Here is a 24,114-nt window from a genome sequence, read left to right on the forward strand (position 1 = left end):
TCTTAAATACAGAAACAAATTAGAATGCCTTCACCTCTAAGTTTTTAAAAACAGAGATACTATTAGCAATAATTAAATGGATTACATGTACAAAGGCATGGTCCATCTGAAAATTCATGAATACTGCTGTGTACAATGATACTATGAAGAACTCTAGAGTGGAAGAAAGCTGAAAAAGAAGGCCAGTAAGAAAGAGAGTCATGAATGAATTGAGGTTTTGATGCAGTGACCTAGACAGCAGACCTTAAGGAAAGAAATAGCAAAATTCCCTGAGAATATAACATGAGGATAAGAATGCAAAGGAATGGTTGGAAAGGAGTTAAAAGACATGGCCACAGATGTGACAGTGCCCTACAAAAGATCCAAATAAAAATGGGATGTGTGTTTGTGTGAAGAGAAAATGCACTGAAATTTATCATGTCCGGAAAATGGGAAGGCTGATGGGACACAAAGTTTTGGAGTAACATTAGAACCATGACACTCAAGAAAAGAATTAAGAAAGTCAAAAGAAATCCATAGGAGAGAGGTGTCAGAGACACATTATGAAGAATGCATTTGTATATACAGGGTGTTTACTATGGATTTTTTCTTTTTACCTTGTATCCTGTACCAAGTCCAGGATCGCACACAGCTGCAGAGACAAGTTTCACAAGCAAGTCCTGTACTTCTCCCATGCTGTCCCCTATGTTGAGCAAACCCTCTTGAAGAACACTCAGGGAGGGAACATCTATGGCCACATCAAAGCCAAGAACTTTACCGAAGTTACGCAGGAACTGCACTACCATGAGACAATCAGAAAATGTGCCTCCATCAAGAACAAGGCCTGGGATGCGAGGCAGCTCTGGGAAAGGCTGGAAAGCAAAGAAAAAAAGTGAAAGATTCGGTAGCATATTTCAAAAGAAATTTTTTTATAACAGCTGGGAAAATTGATTGACACTTCCTTCTGACCTACAGCATGACAATGCTGGAAGGTACAGGCAACCTTCCTTCCAAGGGGTCCCTGCACCCTTGCCCATTCAATGCTGAAACACATTTACGTGTTCACAAATTACACAAGGCAAGAGATTACGAAATACTTCCTTTTTGGCCAGGTGACATTGTAAAGAGCTATTCTGAGCCAAATTACTGTAAAAGGTAGTGTAAAACTATTTAAGGGAAAATGGAAGGAACTTCTCTGGAACAGACTTTGACTCCAACCAACCTTCGTCAAGTTCTTACGGACAAAAACTAAGAAGTTGGAAGACTGGGAGAGTAATTCTTTTTGAGCAACAACTTGTAAGAGTTCTCTAGATAACTATATAGTGCCTGTGTACTGAGACATGATGCACATTCCTGGTGTAAAAATAGCTTGAGTAAAGAATTTTTAAAAAGCAATCACGCTTTTAGGAAGCAGGCCTCTTTTAAACAAAAAGCTTTTACATAAACATATGCTACTGTGTAGTGTTCTGGTATCTTGTATTTGTATGTACTTCAAATAGCTCTCTAATTACCTCAATTAAAACTTGAATGCTTTGAGTGTGAGTGCAAGAAGAAAGTTATTGACAGAATTATAAAATACAAAAACAAGAAGCAAGAAAGTAAGTCTACGTAGTTGTGATTACCTTCTGGTCTGCTAAGCACATATCTTCATTAGGCTTCTTTAGCTCCTTTGCCATTTCTAATTCCAATCTTCGCTGTTCCAGTTTACGTTCCTTATTTAATCTTTTTTCATCACGTTTCTCTTGCTTTAGCCGCTCTTTTTCCTTAAGAGAATTAAAAGGGAAAAAAATAAACCCCACATATTAAACTTACAAAGGAACAATCTAAGAATTTGAAGAACACTAGTTCTGTAACCTTAAGAATCGCCACATCAATTAGGGAACCTGCAATAAAGTAAAGGGGAGGGGAAAACTATAACAAAATCACTGAATTTGTAAAGCAATCTAAGATTCACTTTTTTCTCTCCTGTCCACAGACACACAGGTTTTAAGTATGTTTGCAAAGAAAAACTCTATAAGTACCATTTAAGAAAGATGACTGAGTGAAAATATGGCAAAGAATTGCCATGCAAGGCACCTGATTTTAAAGGCTCTGCTTACACCCCAGTATTGTTAATCTGCACCTGCTGCAGCAGAGACCACTCAAGAAACCTCTCTGAAAAATACATGGCTGAAAAAGTCCCATAATGCATAAACTAAGTATGAATGCCTTATAAAACACAACCAATCTTTTCAAACACAGGTAGCTTCTGGCCTTGAATTACCATACACTTTGCATGCAACCTAAAACTGAACATTTTGTCCTTTATGTCTTATAAAGAACACACACATCATCAAGTGACAAGTCAAGCATCTACTGTCTCTTCAACACTCTCCACAGTGGAGTCACACCAATACTGCACCAACTCTGTGACATGCCAAGACAATGAACCTAGAGCTCCCATGGCCTTTCCCATCCCCGTGCCAGGGTTTCTGCTGCCAATCCACTGTCCTGATGACACAACTGCCCACATACCTCTGTGCAACCAATATCGAGTGTAAAATGTATGGAATCTGCCACACATCAGCACCACCTGTTCAGAGCACAGAACTGTGTGTATAAACAAACACACGTATGTGCATGTGCCTCCACTCAAGAACCTGATACAATACAAAACTGAAGATGCTGCATGTGCTTTTCACCTGTGGACACAGAAGGGCTAAAGAACCAAGCTAAGACGCCTCCCATTACTCAGAACCACTCCCTACTATTCTGTTAGTTTAAGAGGTCTCTCTAGTCTCTTCCATTTACTACCACCATATTTTGCAACAATGAGAGTATGGGCAATACTAAGTCAGGGCTCAGCTGCATTTGTAGGTCAGTATTAACCACTGACTTCTCTGTAGAGTTCTGGCAGGCCCCATGACTTTTTATTCTTCCTTTTGATTCTACATGGAGTATTATCAGACCACTATTGACAACTGTGGATAACCACTGTGAGTGCACAGAGATCATGACTTTTACTACTACAGTCTTTAGTGGAAAGCAAGATCGAATTTCATGTTACATACAAAGAACATATTTGGACCAGTAAATTTACACTGGCAGAAAAAAATGCACTGACATTCAGAACTACCCATCTGCCCACTTGCTTGCTACCCTACAGCTGTGTAAGCACTCTCTGTACTGCCAACGCAGGCCCTCTTTATCTACCCTGAGTTCATAAGAGACATCTTGTATTGAAAAATCCCAATGGACAAAATGGTTTATTGCCTTTTATCTTAGCCTATGTCAATGTCCCAAGATCAGCTGGCATTGCTTACAACTTGTTTTTGCCAATTTGAAATGTTCTACAACAGAAGAAAACCAGAGATGTATATATGGATATTTATGTGTCCACACAGAAATTTATAGTTATGATTAAAACTGAAAACTTTAGGCTGTACTACATTTCATAAATCTATTTAAATATTACTTCTACTGGTTGAAATAAACACTGCTCTATATCTGTCAGAGTAAGAATATAATTGGAGCACTGGATCAGACTAAATGACCATTTAGCCTGGTATCCAGACTTCCAACAGTGGAATGGGTGCTTGGGGTATCATCTTCCCCTATTTCCTTGTAATGAACTATTATTCAGTTTTTCTTGGGTTTGGTCAGTTGCATTTACTGAAATTTGCAAATACATCCTAGAAAGAAGTTTTGACAATTTCCTTAACAACTACTTGCTATAATGATGGCTATCTTACTTCAATATCCTCATTATCTGCACTTTATTTACAAAAGTTTAAGGATATAGACTTAAAAAAAAAGGCCCAGGATACAGAAATACATAAATGTAAACGAAAAAGCAAATGAGTAATTGTGGGGTTTTTTGTATTTTACTTCTGTTTCTTCTCAAAAACATCCAGAACTCTCAAAACTGGGCCATCTGTGCCAATGTTCAACCATCTCTCTCCAAGTAAAAAAGTTTTTTAAGTTTGTACAGAATTTCCTGTATTCCAATTTGTGCCTAATGATTCTTGTCCTACTGCTGCAATGTACACAAATCAAATTATACATAATGTAAAAGGACATTGCTCTTCTACAGATGACTGCAGAACAAAACTATGAGAACTTCAAACTTTCAGAGTTAATACTCACTTCTGCTTTTTTACGTGCTTCCATGGCTTTCATAAGCATCATATGTTGTCTTCTCCGTTCTCGTTCCTATTGAAGCGGGTAATATTAGAGCAAAACTAAACCACATTTTCAAATCAGTAAAAAAGCAGAGTAACAAATTTAGCATTAATAGACAAGTCACAGTAAATACTAAATATAGGACAAGAATGGCCAAGTCTGTGCATGTTTTAGTTCAGGTTTAGAAAGCAAATACAAGAACAATCAAAAGCAAAAAGGTAAAGCAATGAACATGGAGACAGTGTAAATAAGAAGCATACAGATTTACTTATGGTCAGTTGTGATGCTCCTTCATAAGCTGGCAGAACAAAAAGCATAATGGTTGGCTGGAACAGGTCAGTTACCTTACATCTGCTATGATGGAACTTGCAATTTACTTCTTCAATAGCCAATTCAGCAGAAATTTTAAACTGTTTTTTTCAAACATTGCAAGTATTAACATTTTTCTAACCAAGCAACAAATTAACATGATTACTTTTATCAGCTCTAGATCAGTTTTAATCAAGCCAGTAGTGGTGCATATACATATGCAACAACACTTGCATTTACTGATGCCTGTCCCTCAGTAAATTATGTCAGTAGCTTCAAATACATTAAGGAGCAGTATTCTAAGGCACTAAGTACAGGGGATTTTCCTTCAGCTTAACAGCTGAAGAGCAAATCTTGGCCCCAGTAAAGGCTATAGGAATTTTATCATCTAATTTAGTGAGGCTAGGATTACGTTCTAATATTTCATTGTATATTTATAACATTATGTATTTACCACCAACTGAAAGCTATTTCCTCAGTATCTTACAAGGGGAAGACATCACCCTGATTTCTAAAACAGGTTAATTCAAATGGTATTTAAAATGTCTGGACTCATTCCCAGTGAATGGGACAAGGCTTGCAAAAATCATCCAAGTGACCATCCTAGTGATTTTGCATCAATCCCTAATTTTATATACTAGTCAGATTCTTACTGGGACATCAGTAACATAGATCCCTGGTTAAAAACCACATCTAGTTATTGCCACATTCAATTTATACACATGTTCAAGACATGTTTTTTTTTCCTTAACAGACAAGACAAGCAGATGTATGCAATGCACTGTGCTGTAAAGCCATGCAGCAGTATGTAATATGACAGCAGCCAGTGCTACATTTTATGCATTGCTATGACAACCATATCACAACCAAATCACAATGCGGTGTTAGATGTACAAAAATAAACATACCCATACCATATCTAGTCTATGCCTCTCCAACTCCTGGTAGAAAGAGTTGGCACAACATTATGAAACAGAAATCACAAAGTCATAAAACCACTTTATAATCCCCCAAAAGACCCAAATACCAAAGCAAAGCAAAAAATCATAAGGCAAAAGAAAATCTGTGCAGGAATCAAACCCAGAAGTTTAAAAAGGGCATATTATGAGGATTCTACCCCCCCCCCCCCCCTCCAACTGAAAGCAGTAGCTGACAATTGGCATTCTGTCTGTTTGGTCAACCAAACTTATACCAACCTGGTGCTTCAGAAGAACGGCCTGCTGCCTTCTCATCTCTTTCTCCTTCAACAGAAGAACAGAAGTGTATTTTTTTAAAACATCAATAAAAATTTACTTACGACATTGCACAGTTCTACCACACTAAAACAGCACATCTGACTTAAATCCTAACTTACAGAGAAGTATACACAGCACACATGACAGTAAGTCTGGTGAGCTGGGAGTTCCATGTTAGAACACACCTAGAATGCCGAAGCAGCAACAGTACTTATATACACACACAGACACTGTATTTTCCAGTATTTGTAAAAGAGTTCTGTAGTTTTGCATGCATTACAGCCTAGAAAATACTATGCTCGCCAAGAAACATCATTTTTTGATACAGTGTGCTTAAAAGAATATTGTGAATAATGTTACTGCAGAACATTTTGTTATGCCAACCATGGTATATGGTTGGCATATAAAGTACTGTCTCTGTATATCTGTGTGTGTATGCCGCAAACTCCTCTGCATATGCTTCATGGCTTTTTATAACGATACATACATGCCATTATTTGCTGTCTCTATGTACAGCTTCAGCATCAATGAACAGCCTCCCAAATCTATTGCTTTTATACATCTACATACATTATGAATAATTATTTGAGTTATGTTACATCACACTGCAACATATAATAACACAGTTCTTGTTTTTGGAGCTCCTCTAAACTAACCTTTATTCGTTTTTCCGCTTCCAATAATTTGGCATTTGCTGCTTCTTCCTTCTTTTTCTTTTTCGCCTGTGCATGCAAAACAGGTCACACAACAGCACAATCACAACTTGAAAATAATCTGACTAGAAGCAAAGTTATGTATCTTCAGAAGTTAAGAACATCATCACTTATTGTGTACATTGCAAGAAATCTGTGATGCAGCTTTCACGATCAATCAATTCACATTTCAGTTACTTTTAAAAAAATTCAACCAAAATTTCAAACAAAAAATTTCAACCAAAATTTCCCACTCAAAACTGTTTCACTCAAAACTATCTTAAGAAGGCAGGTAAACACAGAAACAGCAAAGAGATTACTATTAATTTTTATGTCAATGGAGACCTGAAAATTAGCAATCTATCTTTGCTACTACACTAGCAAACCTGTAGAGTATACTCTAATACAGCCACAGTATTTTTAAACCCACTGCATTTCATACAGAGCACACCCACAGCACTGTATTGTACATCCTACTACTGCAAACTTTTTCTCTAACTAAGGAATTGTTCTGCTGTTAACTTATGTACACACAAGACTATTCTGACAGAAAACCGTGAGCCCAAGTGTGAATATTTGTAAGATTATGGATCATGGTTTATGTTGATCATTTTAGAAAAATAATTTAAGACACATATTTGAACTGGCCTTCAGAAATAAGGTCATTAGAGCTGTTATATTTAGTTGCACTTCTAACTACATGTGTGACTACTAAAATAAATTTTAGAATGGCAATGGAAAAATAACATTTGAGCCATTATTTGTACCTCCAAAATTTGCTGAGCTCGAAGTTCTTTCTCCATCCTAATTTGCTGAATTCTCTTAATTTTTTCCTACAAGGGTAAGAAAGTTACTTCTTTAAAAAATATATATAAAGGAAACAATACTTTTAAAAAAATACATATACTTTTACATACTATACTTTTTTATACATTTACTTTTACATTTTAAAAATGACAAAGTTTATACATACTTTTTTGTTATTGACTTTCAGCCTTTTAGTCATATGCCCATATGTTCAGAAATTTTAGTAGTATTAGATGTCTGGTATAACCCTGAAGGAAACCACATCTAGTAATGCATGGGTGCTCATGTTTAAATTGTCAAAGTTTTTATTATTTTTTTAACACCTTCAAGAGGACCAGATTAATGACCAAGTAAGGAAACTAGAGTATTCCAATTCCAGCTGACAATGGTGAAGCTACTTAAGAATGAACAAAAGGGTGAGCTATGCCATGAAATACATGATATTTTGAAGTGATCTCTTTGACCAAGAAATAGCAAGGTCTGTCCAAGCACTGAAGCTGTTTGTGCCTCAGTTCTTACAGCCTCTTTCAGGCCATTATGGTCCCGCAGGCAGCACAGTGAGCTGAGCTCAGAAAAACCTAAAGCCCATGCTCTGTCAGCCAGGAACACTCACCCACGTGCAACCTGGGTAACATGCTCAGCTAAATACACTTCAGTTGATCCATATATTTAAAGCACTCAGGTAATTAATGCTAATTTTGGAAGCTTTAGTATGCAGTTTAGTGATGGAATTGTATACATGCTGTAACAAAAGAAGTAACTGGAACAGGAACCATGGGTACTACAACATATTTAAGCATGTTTCATCATGGTGAAAAAAACCTATCCAGTTATACACTCCACAGATGGATGCTGGGCAACCATATGCTAATATATCTTTCTTTATAAATTAATTCCTAAAATCTGAACCAAATCTTATTACATTGATTGAAAAATGCAATCATTGCAAACACTGGAATCATTTCACACTACCTGTGCTGCATAGGTTTGTCTATTAAATTAGCTATTAAAAATTCATTAGCACATTATTTGCGATTATCTCAAAAGAGTTGACTGAGCCACAGTGACTAGGAAGGACCATTTTGAAGAAAAGTGCATCCATCCAGCTGGACTTTCTGTACAGTTTTAATAGCAAAACCCAGATCATGGAATAGCCCTGCAAGCTGGGGGAAGCCTAGACCAGAAGCTTGAAAAGAAGCTCAATGAGCTTCTCTGGAACAGCAGACGCTTTCCCAACAGCATGAGTAAAGCCCATCTGTACAGAATACATTGTTTTCTTGTGAGCTGGCCTTAGAATCTGAGAACAGGGATCACTCTAAAATTTTACTCTCTGGAGAACACAGTGACACATAGTGATACATACAATAAAGTATATACATAGTGATGTATATACTTTATTGTAAAGTAACCAAAACCAAGCTCCTAAGAAAAGACAGTCTATAATATTTAACAGTAAAAGAGCAATGACAGATGAGAAAGATGTACAAAGTTTTCCGACAAATAGAGCTGCTACATGAAGTCTACACTCCAGTTTATGAGCTCTGTAAACTGTTGAGAAGTCCAACACCGTACAACCTTATCAATAAAATTAACTCAAGAGGCCTTGCGCAGACCATGCTGAACTTTTTCCACATGAAGCTTCCATGTGAAGCTCACAGCATGGTCCTTAAATCTCTATTATCCTCCATTATACTTTAAATCAAAACAGTGCAAAAGTTGAAAGCATGTGCTACACCCTCTCGTAGGATGACCAGGTTGGAAGAGGCCTTCAATCCCATCGAGTCCAACCCAGCCCCAGCACCTCAAGCAAACCCTGGCACTGAGTGCCACATCCAGGTTGTGTTAAACACACCCAGGGATGGTGGCTGCACCCCTCCCCAGGCAGACCATTCCAGAACTTTATTGCCCTTTCTGTAAAAAACCTTTTCCTAATATCCAACCTATATTTCCCTTGGTGCAGCTTGAGACTGTGACCTCTGGCCTGGAGAAAGAGCCCAGCCCCAGCTGAGCACAGGCACCTTTCAGGAGCTGTGCAGGGTGATGGGGGCACCCCTGAGTCTCCTTCTCTCCAGGCTGAGCACCCCCAGCTCCCTCAGGGGTTCCTCACAGGGTTTGTGTTCCCAGCCCCTCTCCAGCACCGTTGCTCTCCTTAGGACACGCTCAAGCATCCCAACGTCCTTCCCATCCAGAGGGGCCAGACCTGGACACAACACTCGAGGTTTGGCCTCACCAGTTCCGAGCACAGGGGCAGAATGACCTCCCTGCTCCTGCTGGCCACACCATTCCTGATTCCCTTCTTGGCCACCAGGGCACTCTGCTGGCCCATGTTCAGCAGGCTGTCAGCCAGTACCCCCAGGTCCCTTCCTGCCTGGCCACTGTCCAGCCTCACCGCCCCAGATTATAATGCTGCAGGGCGCTATTGTGGACAAAATGCAGGACTCTCAACTCCATTAAGGTTAGAGCTAAAACAAAACAAACTTTTCAGCAGAGATCAGAATAAAGAGTTGTATCAGAGAAGAAAGTACTCTGCACATTGAAATAATGAATTTTATCAGGTTACACATCAAGAAGGAATATGATGATGACAAACAAGGTCTGGATTTGATACATTTGACAATTTAAAAATTTTTGCTCCCTGGACCCCTCGGAATGTAAGGACCACTTGAAAATCATAGTGTGCTACTTTTCTTTAACAAGTATGGGTTGCCTTGAGAAATGGACAGGTTGAAACTGTCACGATCTACAAAAGAGCAGACTGGCTGAGGCTGGGAGAGACATCTGAAGTCACCTTGTCCACATCCCCCTGCCCCAGAAGGGTCACCTAGAACCAGTTACCCAGACCACATCCAGGCTGCTGTTGAAAATCCACGTGGGAGGCTCCACAGCCTCTCTGGGCCACTTGCTCCAGTTCTCAGTTGCCATCTTTGGTGACAAACTGTTTCCCAATGTTCAGAAGGAACCTCCTGTCACTGGGTACTTCTGAGAAAAGTCACCTCTTTGCAACCTTCCCTCAGGTACTTAGCAATATTAGCAAGATGATCCTGGGCCTCCTCTTCTCCAGGCTGAACAGTCCCAGCTCTCAGCCTTTTCTAATATAACTCATACAAGGTAGAGTGACAGCTTCTAGCTCTATACCTACTACAATGAGCACTATCTTAAAAAAAAGAAAAATGCGAAATATTTAAACAGTTACCAACAAGAATTAATTATTATCTATTAAGGGAATATTAAAAGTAGCCTGAAGTAACACCAGTTCAGGTTTACTACTCAAAAAAAAAAAAAAAAAGAAGAATGTCAGGATTTAATACCTGGATTTCAAAAATGTGAAAGGGTTTAGTATTTTCATTTTTTTTAACACTTCAAGATGTCATAAAACCATAGAGCATGCTGAGCTGGGAGGGACTCATCATGATCATTGATCCAACTCCTGGCCCTGCCCAGACACCCCTGCAATCCCACCCTCTGCCTGGGAGCATTGTCCAAATGCTCCTGGAGCCCAGGCAGCCTCGGAGCTGTGGCCACTGCTCTGGGGAGCCTGCCCAGTGCCTGACCACCCTCTGGGCTGGTCAGCCTTTATTCGGATACCTAGCCTAAACCTCCTGACTCGGCTCCAGTAGTTCCCTCAAGTCCTGTCACTGGTCACAGAGAGCAGAGATCAGAGCTGCCCCTCCAGAGTATGTTGACCACCACAACTGAGTTTCCCTTCAGTCTCTTCCAGGCTGAACAGACCAACTCCCTCAGTCACTTCTCTTAAGGCTTCCCTTCCAGTCCCATCCCCAATCCTCACAGCCTTTTTTGGATAGCCTCTAATGGTTTACTGTCCTTTTTATATTGGGGTGCCCAAAGCTCTCCCCAGGACTCGAGGGGAGGCCACCCCAGTGCAGAGCAGAGTGGGACACAGCCCCTCCTTTCTGGCCAGCAAAGTTGGGCCTGATGCCCTCCAGGGCAAAGATATCCCTCCTGGGTGCCAGGGCACTGCTGACTGACACCACACTTGCCATCAGCCAGGGCTCCCAGATCCCTTCCTGCAGCTGCTCTTCAGCCCCTCATTTCCCAATTTATAAACACAACGAGGATTGTCATCATTGTATTTGAAAAAACTTATTTCTGTTGTCCCCCACAATTCTGGCAGCTTCAACTTCAACTGAGCTTTGACCACATGAATTTTCTCTCTACACCGGCAAGCAGCATCTCTGTCCTCTTCCCATGTCACTTACAGGAAAACCAATACTAGTACTTTTTCCAAGTGTTGGGATGCTGAGATCATATACAGACGTGGAGGGGATGTAGCATGTCCAGAGCAGAAGGGCAAGAGAACTGAGGAAGGGGCTGGAGCACCAAGAACAGCTGAGGGAACTGGGAAAGGGGCTCAGCTTGGAAAAAAGGAGGCTCAGGGGGACCTTCTTGCTTTCTCAAACTCCCTGACAGGTGTGTGCAGCCAAGTGAGGGTCAGGCTCTGCTCCCTGGAACAAGAGACGGGACAAGAGGAAATGGCCTCACATAAAGGCAGGTTTAACTTGGATATTAGGTAACATTTCTTCATGGAAAGGGTTGTCTAGCTCTGCCACAGGCTGCCCAGGGCAGCGGTGGAGTCACTGTCCCTAGCAGAATTTGAAAGATGTGTTGATGTGACACCTGGGGACATGGGTTAATGGTGGATTTAATGAAGTTCAGAATTTTAATATATTTACAATTTTAATACAGTAATTTTAATACACTGTGTGTGCTTTAAAACTAGATTTAAAACACATACTTTGTAATCAGTATTCTTAGTAATTTACTAAATATCTGAAATACCTTATTGAGTGATAATGAAAATATCATTAAAAAACTTATTTAGCAATTGCATAATTTACCTGTTGCTTCATTATCTTTATCTGCTCCTTTTGCTTTCGCTTTTCTTCAGCTGCCATAATAGCTAACAAACAAAAGCAAATAATATCAGCAGAACACGGCAAGACACAGGTAATTTTTTATAAACACTTTTCAAAATAATCCCCTAGCATGCACAACCTTGCACAAGTAGCACTTACCTTGCTGTTTTTTTGCTTCTTTGGCAGCTCGTGCTTGTTCCTGCTTCTGAAGCTTTCTCAGTAGCTTTATTTGTGCTGCTTGCCTAGCTATTTCTGTTAGAAAAAGAAAATATTAAGTCCATAAAAACAGTGCTGTCCAACAATAAAGATACAGTTCATGTTGCAGACATTTGTATGCTGTAAAGACAGCGCAAACAGAGGATTTGTTTTGCACACACTGGCGTCTACAAAATTTTTCTATGAACCACCATTAATGGCACATCATGTATCAGTAACCATGTGGACAGTGCAAATGATCATGGATACTTTCTATATAAAACAAATACTAGTTTCAGAGGAAAAAATTATTTAAGTGACAGAATCATACCAATTATGCTGGTTTATTTTAAAAACATTTTCCTCTTTCTTCTAAAGCAGAAAACATTTTTTTCAAAACTACTAAATCAGCATTTTATTCAGAAAGCATTGAATTAGTTTTCCTTACAAGTCACCTCATGTAATTATGTAATAATTTCTTAATGAAGCAAGAACACAGTCACCTGGGCCACATGCCTGTTTCCTGCATCTACCTAAAGTCAGCCATTCTTATGCTAATAAGTAACCTCCTGAAGCATTCTACGACCCTGTGATAGCATTTCTGAAATTTAAATTAACTGTTTATGGACACACTCATAGAAGACAACTGTAGGACGGATGTTTTGGAGGATGAATTTAGCTTCCTTTTCAAAGGACTGAGGTCCAGGACCTGCACGCTTGAACTCCCCAGAACACTGTCAGCTTCCTGAGCAGTAACTACACAGTAAGCTTTTAGACACGTCTTTACGTATGCACTTCCTTCTTTAAAACCTATACTGATAAAACATTTACTGGTTTATCAAAAAGTCTTCAATAACAGCACATAACAAATACCTAAAATAAAATGCTGTATACTAATATCCTCGTGAGACAAATCACTCTCCTATAGGAAAAATATTAACTCTCTATATACTGACACCCTCTCTTTGTGAAAATATTACCACAGGTCTTACCTTGAGCTTGGAGCTTCCTCAGAAGCTTGGTGTCAGCGCTGTCCAGAAACTCGGCGCTGCCGATGTTGGGCGGGCGGCCCTTGCGGCGCCGGGAGCGCGGCTCCTCCCTGGAGTGCTGCCTGTCCGCGTTGGGCGGCCGCCCCCTGCGCCCCTCCATGGCTCTGATGCGGGGAACCACCTCCTCTTCCTTCAGCAGACACCACTGCACGCCCTTGCAATTGACACATTCCACAACGAGGTATTACAAACACAGATTAAAATAACCCGAAATCGAAGGTGAGTTGTAGATATTAAATATGCAAGTGCTGCGATGTATTATTTGGGCACGACAAATTCTTGGTGACGCACAGAAGCTATCTATTGAGAGACTATCACTAAAAACTTCTACAAATTCCACCACTAAGAAAGACTTTGAAGACTATTCAAGCAGATGCAAAGTTTTTACCTAGTAGATATGCCATTACTGTGTTATTTTTAATTATTTCTCATTAAATCAAATTGTTCAACCCTTTCTAAAGGGCCAAACAGATTTTTCCTAATTATGTAAACTTAACAACTTCTGCTTTCATTTAATATTATGAATAATATTCTGCTTTCATATAATCCACTATTCAACATGAATGAAAATATGTGTCAAGCTATGAGGTGCTGTTTTCCAACAGAGCGTGTTTACAGAAATTCTGGCATACATAACAAGCAAAGGCAGTAATGTATTTTCAAATATTGCTTTTGAGTGTCTAGAGCTCAGCAACTGAGCTGAGAAAACACAGATGCATTTAATAATTTAATTTTAGTTAGTACAACAGAGTTCGCCCCTCATTCGCTGCAAAACAGTTTCTGCACCAGTTTCTGCACCAGCTTGAATCAATGAAAAGTAACTTCTAAGCATCCACATATCTAAAGCTACATGAACTATATTCTCTAACCAAAGCATGCCCTGCAGTATTTTGAGGCATCACAAAAGCAGATTCTAAAATACTTTCTTGATAAAAATATCCAAGTTAATTCTCACAAAGGAATAGCTTTATTTAACTGGCCACTAAAACTAGAGTTTATTGTGTCTACTGAGCAGAAAATATGTACCGTCTAGGTAAGCCTGTTTAATTGAACAACAGTATTTCAAAATTTTAACCTCTTTTACCATTTCCCCAAGCTTTTGACAAATGCGGTGAAAATCTGCAAGCTAAGCATCCTTTAGGACTTCTTTATATCTTGCCTTAAAAAGGCAAGGTTTGTAAAAAACTTTGAAAATGTCTGCCCAGAGCAAGAAGAAAAGTTGGTATTTAATGAGTTTTTTAAGTTACCAGTTCAGAAGAAATATATTCAGAGTGCTTTAGTTTTCACACTTATATGTACATAAACCCTAAAATCCAATTTACTGTATCACAACATAAATTATTTCTGCTTTTTCTTTTAATTTGTCTTTTAATTATTTCTGCTCATTTTTCACAATTACAAAGGTTTTGCATAACTTCAGCAAAAGAAATGGCAGTTTGTTAATGAGACATTCAGATTTCAAAGGAGTTATCAGTATCTGCAAAGATACTTATCTAAAGTCTGAATCATTCCCAGTTAAGATCATCCCCAAAGTACAAGTCACATTTGGTTTGCACACATTCCAAAGGGCTTTGTTATTAATTACGTTCTGAAAATGCACTGTTCAGAACCAAGACCACATCATTAATGTGTACCACATCATCATGCATCACCCCTAAGGACTTTAACCCAAAATATTCACCTCTACCACTTGACTAGAAGTTAATTCCCTTACTATCTTGAAGAGTACTAAAGAGTAACTTTTATTTCTCTGCCTCGTAGTTGAATTGCAGTTTCTCACGGGTTCAGTTTATTGAGGTAGATTTAATACTTGTACTTACGAGCTACACCAACTTCCAACCTAGAAAACCTAATCTCATAAAATGTACATGCCAAGGGAGGCAAAACAGAAATCAAAGAAGAGCAGGAGAAGCAGCCATAGTTCAAAAAGTACCTTAGAATGGCAATGGAGATTGCTTTTGCCCTGTATTTGTATTTTCTGCAGTTAATGATACTAACAATAATTAATAAGCATCACAAAAAAGTAAGAGGTGTACCAGATCATTAGTACCAGAGACCATGTTGGTTATTACATTTTCCTAATGCCACCTAAAAGAGAAACTAGAGGCCATCAAATGAAGTGAGCAATGGCTCAGTAAGCAAAAGGAGCAGGCGCTTCAAGGGACGGGAGAAGAAAGTTTATTGCCCTGTCAAAGGCCATTGTGGATGCACAACTTTTCACAAGTTTATGAGAGGACAAGACAAAAACAGCCCAGAACAAAGCCATAAAGGGTTAAGCAAGAGTTGATTGACCATCTATATTTTGTGCTCAAACAATTTTTAAAATCTAACCCAGAATACATTTCTATTAAAAGAATGTACAGTCAGAATGTTCTATTTAAAAAATGTACAAAAACTCTGGGGTTTTGACATTTCAAAGATGAAATACAGGGGTTGTGCCCTAACATAGGAGAATCACAGGCTTCCATAAAATTGAAGCTTTGCTATTCAAATATTAGAGAAAAAAGGGGAATAACACTGTGAAATGTTGTGGTGTGTTGTTCAAACTAATAAAAATAATAACTTTATTCAATTTCTCACCTTCAAGCATCTACCCATGTACCACAATACTGTGCTGCCATCAGGACATTTGCCAAAAAGACTCCAGACAACTATGCATGAAAGCAGAATCAAGTTCAAATCCCTTTAATCAAGCTAATGACCAAAAACACAGGCACTTTGCAAGAAGCAAAAACCCACTTAAATTTCAGATTAGATTTGTGGGGAAAAGTTAACAACACTGCTTTCCAAACTGAATTGCAGAACTCAGAATAGGACAAACATCCTATACGTATTACTTAAATTCATGAGGACCCATGTTTATTCCATCACCCCAAACCACATCCATACCAAACTTTCTAAATTACAGCAGTTTAAAGCTTCCAAGTCCAGTCACTGAATTTTCACATTTGCCAACCTTCAATAATTCTTCTAATCCTACTCCTTTGTGGCCCACTTCTGCCAGATATGCTTCTGTTACAGTATTCAAACACTGCTTTGAATAACCCATAATATTTGGTGGTTTGCATACCACAAGAAAGAAACACAGGCACCAACAGAAGAATGAAATCCTCGTACTTTTGCCTTGCTATAGGTAAATCTTTAATAATACTGATTTAGCCTTAAGATAATTTTTTCACATCTTGTTTCATCTTAGAGCTGTGTGAAAATCAGCCCAGAACATGTTGCATGTCCCAAAAGATGACAGAAATGTATAACAAAGGAAGGGAAGAATAATCACGAAAGGCTATACAGAATAATTGAAATTACCACAAAAGCAGAAATAAAAACTTCTCGAATTACCTCCAGACATCCATGAGGATATGATTATCATATATTATTTTGAATCTGGATGATTCAAAAAACTTTGGTAAAGAGGGTGCAAGCTCTTTTTATAAAGTATCAGTGCCACATACTGTTTCACTAAGCAATATTATCACCCTGAGTGTAGCTCCATTGTTTTGTAACTCATCATTCACACATAAAATGTAAACACATCTTAGCACATTTGACAAAGCTGCCCAGAGTCTCTTTTTGTAATAAGAAAACTTCTCCTCTGTCTACCCAAGTCTCAATGGAACCTATCAAAAACCACATCAGTACAAAGCTCATGATGATGTGTAAGCAAAACTAATGTTCACATTGCCAGTCTTGCCTGTAGAAATCTTCCCCTCACACTGCCTTCATTCTCAAGTTTTATAAATCACAGGGCAAACTGCAAATCAATTAAAGGGAGAAGACAGATATAACTAAAGAAGGGGACAAGACTAATGAAGTTATACAGGTAACAAACAAGGAAAATAGAACAGGGCAAAAAGAGAGCAGATACCCTGCCATTACAGTGCATCACAGTAAAATGAATTATTTCAGTCAAGACGTGCAGGTACATAATGAAGTTCATAACTACGGGAACTTGTAACTGTTGAAGACCAAACATGAAGCAAGTTTAGGAATGTTTTAGCCTGTAAACCAGGAAGCCCACCTAGAAGTAGCTCCTTACCATTAATTCAGTCTTTAAAGCTTTCATTAAAGACATTCAATTTCATTTCACACTAACATTACATACTTCTACAAGACATTACAAGAACATCAGGCTTAACTCAAACCTGAACTCAAGACTGTTGAGAGCTAGTAATATGTTCAGAACACTTACACCTTAAAGAAGCAAACACCTTCACTGAGAAAAATAAAAAAAATTTCATGCACATCCTGAAGAAATGGCAACATGGCCAAAATACAGTAACACAGCAGGCACAAACACAGTAACAATTTCCTTAAAATTTTAGTTTTACTTATCCTGGTATGGTTTATCTACACACCGTTCAACAGTTATACCACTGCACGGCATAACTGGTATAGTTTTGCATCCCCCTCTGTAAAAGTGTCATGCTTTAGGATGCACAGAGTATTCTTGATACAGGAGACACTTGTATATAAATATGTAATTTACACATATATATAAACACACACATACAAACATACATATATTATGAACACACTAACAGAGTGGGATTTAACATCTACACATAAATTACTATTGATACAAGGCTGTATACAATAAAAGAAGAAACAAAGTCTTAATTCAGAAATACCTGAATGCTAAGATAAAATACGCAGCTCTGAGTTTTCAAACTAGACCAAGCCAGGCTCAGAGCTGATCATTAAAGCACCCTCTGGGCAAAGTCACTGAATGTGGTTCTCAACACAGCCCAGGATCAAGCTCTCCATGTCTCAATCTAACTGCTGTTAAGAACACGTGCAGCTTTTAGAAATATTTAGCTAAAAACAGGTAATGCTTCAGATCGTAGCAAAAATTACTTTACCTAAACTTAAGTTAATGCTCCTTGGATCAAAAACTTTACTTTTTAAAAAGTGGATACCTGCGGTCCATCTCTGGCTTCATAGAAGTCACCCACTCCTATTTTTGCACTGAAGCTGAAATTGTCCCTTGAGATATCCATTATTCCATTTCTGCTGAGATACTGAAAAAATCACATATTTTTCCACTTCAGCTTGTAAATAATTACAACCCAGCTTTGATGCACAGCTAACTTTGTGACTGTAATGTTTTGCATGTTCTCTCAAAGGGATACGCATTTATAAGACATCAAATCAGTAACAGACTGAGTTACATTACACCTCACATCACAGAAAATAAGTACCTCTATTGGAGAGAAATATTTTAACTGCAAGCATGCTTACTAACATTAGAACACAGACGTTAAAAAGTTAATGTACCTTTACTACTTCAGGATACTGTCTCAGCTTCTTTCCACAAGGTGCAAAATATGCTACTTCTCCTTGAAGACGACCACCAAAGTTTCTTATTCGGGTTTCTCTTTGCCAGCTAGAGTAATATGAAATAGTTGCATACAACAATACACTTTTTAAAAAACAAGTAATTTGTGTCAATTCAAGAATTCTACAAAAAAAGGAAGAGGAAAATGTGACTAGAGTATCATAAATCAAACACACCAAACCAGAAAATTTTATCATGTAGACTGTCCAAACTAACTAAATATATGAATGTATTTATATCAAGTGACTTACATATTACCAGATTTTAAACAGCTTAGAACTATACTTTAGGGATTTATTTGGAGTCTATGTCGGCTCAGATCATTAGGATTAATTTCCAAAGCAAAACAGCTAAGAGACGGGTCATTTGCAAAAGAGTAAATTTAATGCACAAAAATTAACATATGAAATACGCTGACACTTTTTAAAGAGATTCACAGTCACTGGGAGTCACAAATCTAAACTGCTGAAGCCCTTTCCTTAGTATTCAGCCTCAAAATTTTTTAAACTCATCTCTTTACCAATGGATTTTTGAAGGCATTATGTCCCTCTAAGGAAAGTCAGGTACATACATAACGTACCCATAATCAAGAGGAACACGCAGCTCCCGTTCATCTGCTACTCTTCGTCTTTTTGAAATACCTAAAACAGAATCATTGATTAATACCTAACAGAGCTTACAAAAGAAAACATGTTCCTAAAATGTACTTTTTATGTTTCTATCCCCAAAAACAAAAGAGAACTGTTTTTCCATTCTCGCCATTATGTACCTCAAGTACCAAGAAAACTAATGGAAGTGTTCTTCTGAAATACATTTTCCTCTAAGTTCCTGTAACCTCATCCTCTGAAACTGTAAATAGAAAATTTAACTATCCCATACCTATCAGCTTGTCCTGTTTAGTGTTCTCAAATATTGTTAGTTTAATTCCTTGCATGCCTGTTTTTCTAGACAAGTTAATATAAATTTTTTTTTCAGTGAAGAATATGCAAATAAAAACACACTTTACTTTAAAGATCCATATTCTAATAGGTTTAGTCTTCCTAGAGCACTGCCTATAGACTGCAGTCAAATGTCAAAGCAGAAAATTTTCAGAACTACTTCAGCTTTCCCCAGTTCAAACAGATGTTTTGTTTGGTGCTTGTCAAGCAACTGAATCAATAGCATCCCAGAGACAACTGCCAAATGTGGGGTTTTTTTAGTGTGAAAGGCTTTCCTTAGGCTCTCAGCCAGCCACAGGACGTGAATTATGCACACAGACCAAGTTCTCAGGAAGGCAGTGCTCATATATGACATGGAGTGAAGCTCCTATTCCACTGAATCCAAATATAAAAAGCTATTCATAAACACATGTCCCCATTTAAAAAAATCTGCTTACACCCATGTTAATAAACAGCAAGTCTCTAATTCAAAGTAGGAAATATGGGACTTAATATCATTGTTACCACACAAATAAGAAATGTGACTTTCAAAAATGCATTCTTTACTGTAGCCATAGTAATTTCTAAATCTTACAAATTGTCACCAAATGATGGATTGTAAGAACTATATAATATCAGGCAAATGCTAAATGTACTTCCCATGAACTTCTAAAAAAAAAATCCTTGTGCATAATCCATAAATTCTAATGAGAATTTTGGAAGACTTACTAGAAAATTATGCTCTAACAAAATATGGTTACAAATTTCGTTGAGGGACAAAAACTGAAGATTCAGAACATAAACCAGAACGTTCAGAATCAGAAGAATAACTAGTTTAAAATAAAATGGAAAATTCCAAAGACTTAAGAGTTTTAATGTAATAAATATCAAATCTGGATATTTAATTCTATGTCCTCTAAATAATTACACAAGTTAAAATGTCCTCATCTACGTGTAATGTTCTAGTCCGGAGAACTTGCAATTTGGCTGACAGATCTTAATGACTGCTGCAAACACCCATGAAAAGATCACAGAGTCACCCAACAGCCTAAGTCAGAAGGGACATCAAAAGACACCTGCTCCAGCCCTCCTTGGAAAGGAAGCTTTGCCAAGATTAACTTGCACCCTGACCAACCAGCATCTGAAAACCTCAAGTGAGGGTGACTCTGCCACTTCCCTAGAGTTCAGGGAATCGCTGTTCTAAGGGTAAAAACCAGCACCTGGACTATTTTTGCAACTACTTTCACCACACATGGACCTTAGCTATCGCATGGTAGTAGGATAAGAGAAGACAGTGAGATACCACAGTGTGTACTTGGCGTGAGGGTGGAGGCCCCTGTCCCGAGGAACACTGCAGGCTGGGACTCAGGACACAAGGCAGCTGGTGCCGAGCTCGATGTCTTGGCTACTTGGAGATTAAGTGGGGCAGAATGAGCTGTAAGACCGATGGAAGAGCTCTTCACAGAGGATGCACTTTTATTCAGTTTCAGCGGGGCCTTTTCTCCCTCAGTGTCAGTATCTGATTCATCTTGGTCTTTGTCATCCTCATCATCTTCTTCCTCAGACCCTTCTGTATCTGACTCAGAATTACTGTCAGACTCTGTTTAAAGAAAGTGTGGCAAAAGGCACATTATGACTTGGAAGCTATTAGCAAGTACGTTAAAGTCCTAACACTTGTGTAGTCTTTTCTCTTATTATACATGCTTTTTTAATAACATCCCTTGAGTAAAAATATGAGCTTCTAATTAACTATCTAAGCTTTAAAGTTACTACAAATATGACAGTACTAAGTAATTCTGCACAATAATACATTGTTCTTCTGAATGGAAACAGATGAGTGACAGAAGCTGCAGTATCTCAAGACTGTTTGCCCCAGAATGAGCTACAGAAAATCCTTCTGTTAGACTGGCAGCAGCTGGACATTACCCCAGGAAGGGCATTTCACAGGCATTAAATCCATCATGAAGAGGAAGAAAACAACAGAACTGGATACGGGCTGAAAGGTGTCAGAGAGTAATGAACTAAAGGTGAGATACAATCCTGAGATAAAAAGATTAGTAGAGGTTGGATGAGAGGGGGAAGAGAATGATGAAGGTGGAGGCTGGACACAAGGGATATCAGCACAAAAGACAAAGCAGTGACTGTGAATACAGTCAACTCTTTAAAACAGGCCTTGTCAGTCCAAATTGCATAGCCTGGTCTGCAGCCCTTAAAACTGTCCAATTACTTGCTCAAGGACTACTGTGCTCCTGAATGAGGCATAGAAACATGCTTTTCTTGCCACTCTTGACAAAAGCCCTTGTTTAGTCCCTCTCTGGCTAGGAAACCTGTTTTGCAGCTGGTCTCTGGATTGCCAGGATCATCAACCATCAATCAGCCTTAATGTCAATCCCTTCCTAAGCACTTTGTCACATCAAGCTGCAGGCTGGGTGACTAATGTGGAAGGCATGCCTCTGACAGCCTTTCCAAAAGACTAAGGAGCCACCTCCCCAGGACACCTGACCAAGTATCTGAACACCCCAAACATGATTTTTGGACATGACACAATGGAGAATGGGGACATGTGCTAATTTCAACAATAGGCGTAGGGCACTGTGGGGGCCGTGCTGGCCCAGTATTTCTGGCCCCTATTTTAAAATATGGTGGGAAATGCATGTTTTCAAAATGCAAAAAAATTAAGTTTCTGCTTTTCCTATTAAAAAGGTTAAACCACCTGATTGGCTATCATCAGAATCATCTTCTTCATCATCCTCATCTTCATCTTCATCATCGTCGTCATCATCATTTGAGTCGTCAGAGTCTTTACTGCTGGGGGCATCTGAGTCTACCCCTCTGAACTGCTCCACCACCAGCTTTGCAGAATGAAGGCGGTGTTGTGGTTTTACTGCATTTACTGCATTATTGCTGACTGCTTTATCCTTTCCTGAACCAGGTAACACAGGAGAGGTAGAGGGCATAACAGCTGTACGGTTACCAGTTGGCTTTTTCCCACATGCACTCAAGTTTATTGGCAAAGAAAAGGGGGCACTACTAGAAATGGCTACACTTTCATTGATCTTGGTCTGGGGTTTCGGTTTCGTAGTGAGTGCAAGAGGAGCCTCCTGGATGACGCTCTGAATAACTCCATTGGGTTGGTGATTACCTAAAAGTGCATTTGTCAGGAATGGGTTAGAATGGTTGTTTTCCAAGGATGTGAGTTTTTGATGAGCTGGTGAACTAGATGTTGGTTTGGGGCTTGACAAAGCTGCGATAACCTTCTTCAGGCTCTTTGACGATTCCTGTTTCTTTAGCTGTGCTGGGAATGTCTGCTTGTATTGTTCCTAAAGAAATAAGAAGATAGAGGAATAAAATGTGGAAGTGTTTGTTTGGCTTTCTTTGGTATTCTGACAGGTAAGTTCTACGAAATTTTAAACATCTGCTAAGCCATTTTTAGAAAGCCAAATGCAGATACTAGACTAGGTACATCAGAAGAGATGAGTTAACTACTGGTTACACACGTCTTGCATGATTTTCTCAATGTAAATCAAGTAGAGAAAGACGAACTCAAGATGAAGTTGATTCAAATTATTGAGGGAAGTTTTCTCACCTGCTACAATGCTCTAGACAGAGACTTTCATAAAGGTATTAAACATTCTGGAAAAGGTCATTTTTAGAAAGATACTACTCTTGTGTATCAACACAGGAAAACCTCTTCTTATAACTTAATTCAGTGTATAAAAATCCCATTAGTGAACACACAGTTATCTTTAACAATTTGTTCACTTTAAAGCCCTAGCTAAATAAAACACACTAATGGCCACAATACTAGAAAACCAACTGAGGACTCTTGGTATAGAAAAAATTTCTTTAAAAGAATGAGGGAAAAGGTACTACTCAGAAATGCTGTGATATGTTAACTGTTTAACTGAAAGAGTAGCACTTGAAATTATTCATGTAAAATTTAGTAATAGCTCAGAAATGCATGTAAAGTTTACAGTGTCTTTAGTCTAAAGACTCTTCTAAAGAAAAAAAACCCTCACATCATCTTCAAAAGAAAACACAATTAAAAGGAATAAAGATGGTACAGTTTAAAAACGATTTTTAAAAATTAAGTCAAAGACCATACTAGTTACTAACATTTAAAACTGAATAAGAAATTATGAAGATCTCTAAAATAAATATTCACAGAGTGTATACCTCCAGTAAAAGTTTTAGAGAAATCAAACTACTAAATGTGTGATTTATCACCAGCTACAGACTCAAACGTGAAAGCAGAAGCCTCTTTCAATAGCAAAGGTGTATGTTATCATAATTATAATTTAATTAGCCACTCCTGGTAAGTGACAAGCTTACTTGAATTTTATGTAGTAACAAGAAATTGGAAAGGAAAAACAGTTTTTATCTTCTAGTCTAGCAATAAAAATTAAGGATGTTTCAGTTCCCACTGAGGGTCTGTGGGTTAGCTGTGCATCAGAATTGAGTTTACTACTCCTGAATACTACTAGTTTAAAACAAAATTTGAAAAAAAAAAATAATAATGAGAGTTGCCTCTGTAAATGTATTTTTAATATATTTATTT

The 24,114-nt window shown here is 38.3% G+C and overlaps 1 protein-coding gene across 7 annotated transcripts in view; it reads right to left on the reverse strand.

Annotated features, from left to right (window-relative positions):
- The window catches only part of BAZ2B (bromodomain adjacent to zinc finger domain 2B), a 110,876-nt gene that overhangs the window by 23,287 nt on the left and 63,475 nt on the right, over positions 1 to 24,114 (reverse strand). For 3 of the 7 annotated variants that reach the window (XM_058027643.1, XM_058027639.1, XM_058027644.1), the window contains exons 7-21: positions 22,270 to 22,876; positions 20,860 to 21,156; positions 19,220 to 19,280; positions 18,579 to 18,687; positions 18,221 to 18,322; positions 13,245 to 13,455; positions 12,217 to 12,309; positions 12,040 to 12,101; positions 7,144 to 7,209; positions 6,341 to 6,406; positions 5,646 to 5,690; positions 5,358 to 5,390; positions 4,105 to 4,170; positions 1,602 to 1,742; positions 597 to 851 (exon numbers count right to left, since the gene is read on the reverse strand). In XM_058027643.1, the coding sequence (XP_057883626.1) occupies positions 597 to 851; positions 1,602 to 1,742; positions 4,105 to 4,170; positions 5,358 to 5,390; positions 5,646 to 5,690; positions 6,341 to 6,406; positions 7,144 to 7,209; positions 12,040 to 12,101; positions 12,217 to 12,309; positions 13,245 to 13,455; positions 18,221 to 18,322; positions 18,579 to 18,687; positions 19,220 to 19,280; positions 20,860 to 21,156; positions 22,270 to 22,876 (2,214 nt within the window). The remainder of the gene's footprint in view (positions 1 to 596; positions 852 to 1,601; positions 1,743 to 4,104; positions 4,171 to 5,357; positions 5,391 to 5,645; positions 5,691 to 6,340; positions 6,407 to 7,143; positions 7,210 to 12,039; positions 12,102 to 12,216; positions 12,310 to 13,244; positions 13,456 to 18,220; positions 18,323 to 18,578; positions 18,688 to 19,219; positions 19,281 to 20,859; positions 21,157 to 22,269; positions 22,877 to 24,114) is intronic. The other 4 variants (XM_058027642.1, XM_058027640.1, XM_058027646.1 and 1 more) reach the window with 2 other exon arrangements.

The sequence above is a fragment of the Melospiza georgiana genome, chromosome 7 (assembly GCF_028018845.1).
Source record: "Melospiza georgiana isolate bMelGeo1 chromosome 7, bMelGeo1.pri, whole genome shotgun sequence".
NCBI lineage: Eukaryota > Metazoa > Chordata > Aves > Passeriformes > Passerellidae > Melospiza > Melospiza georgiana.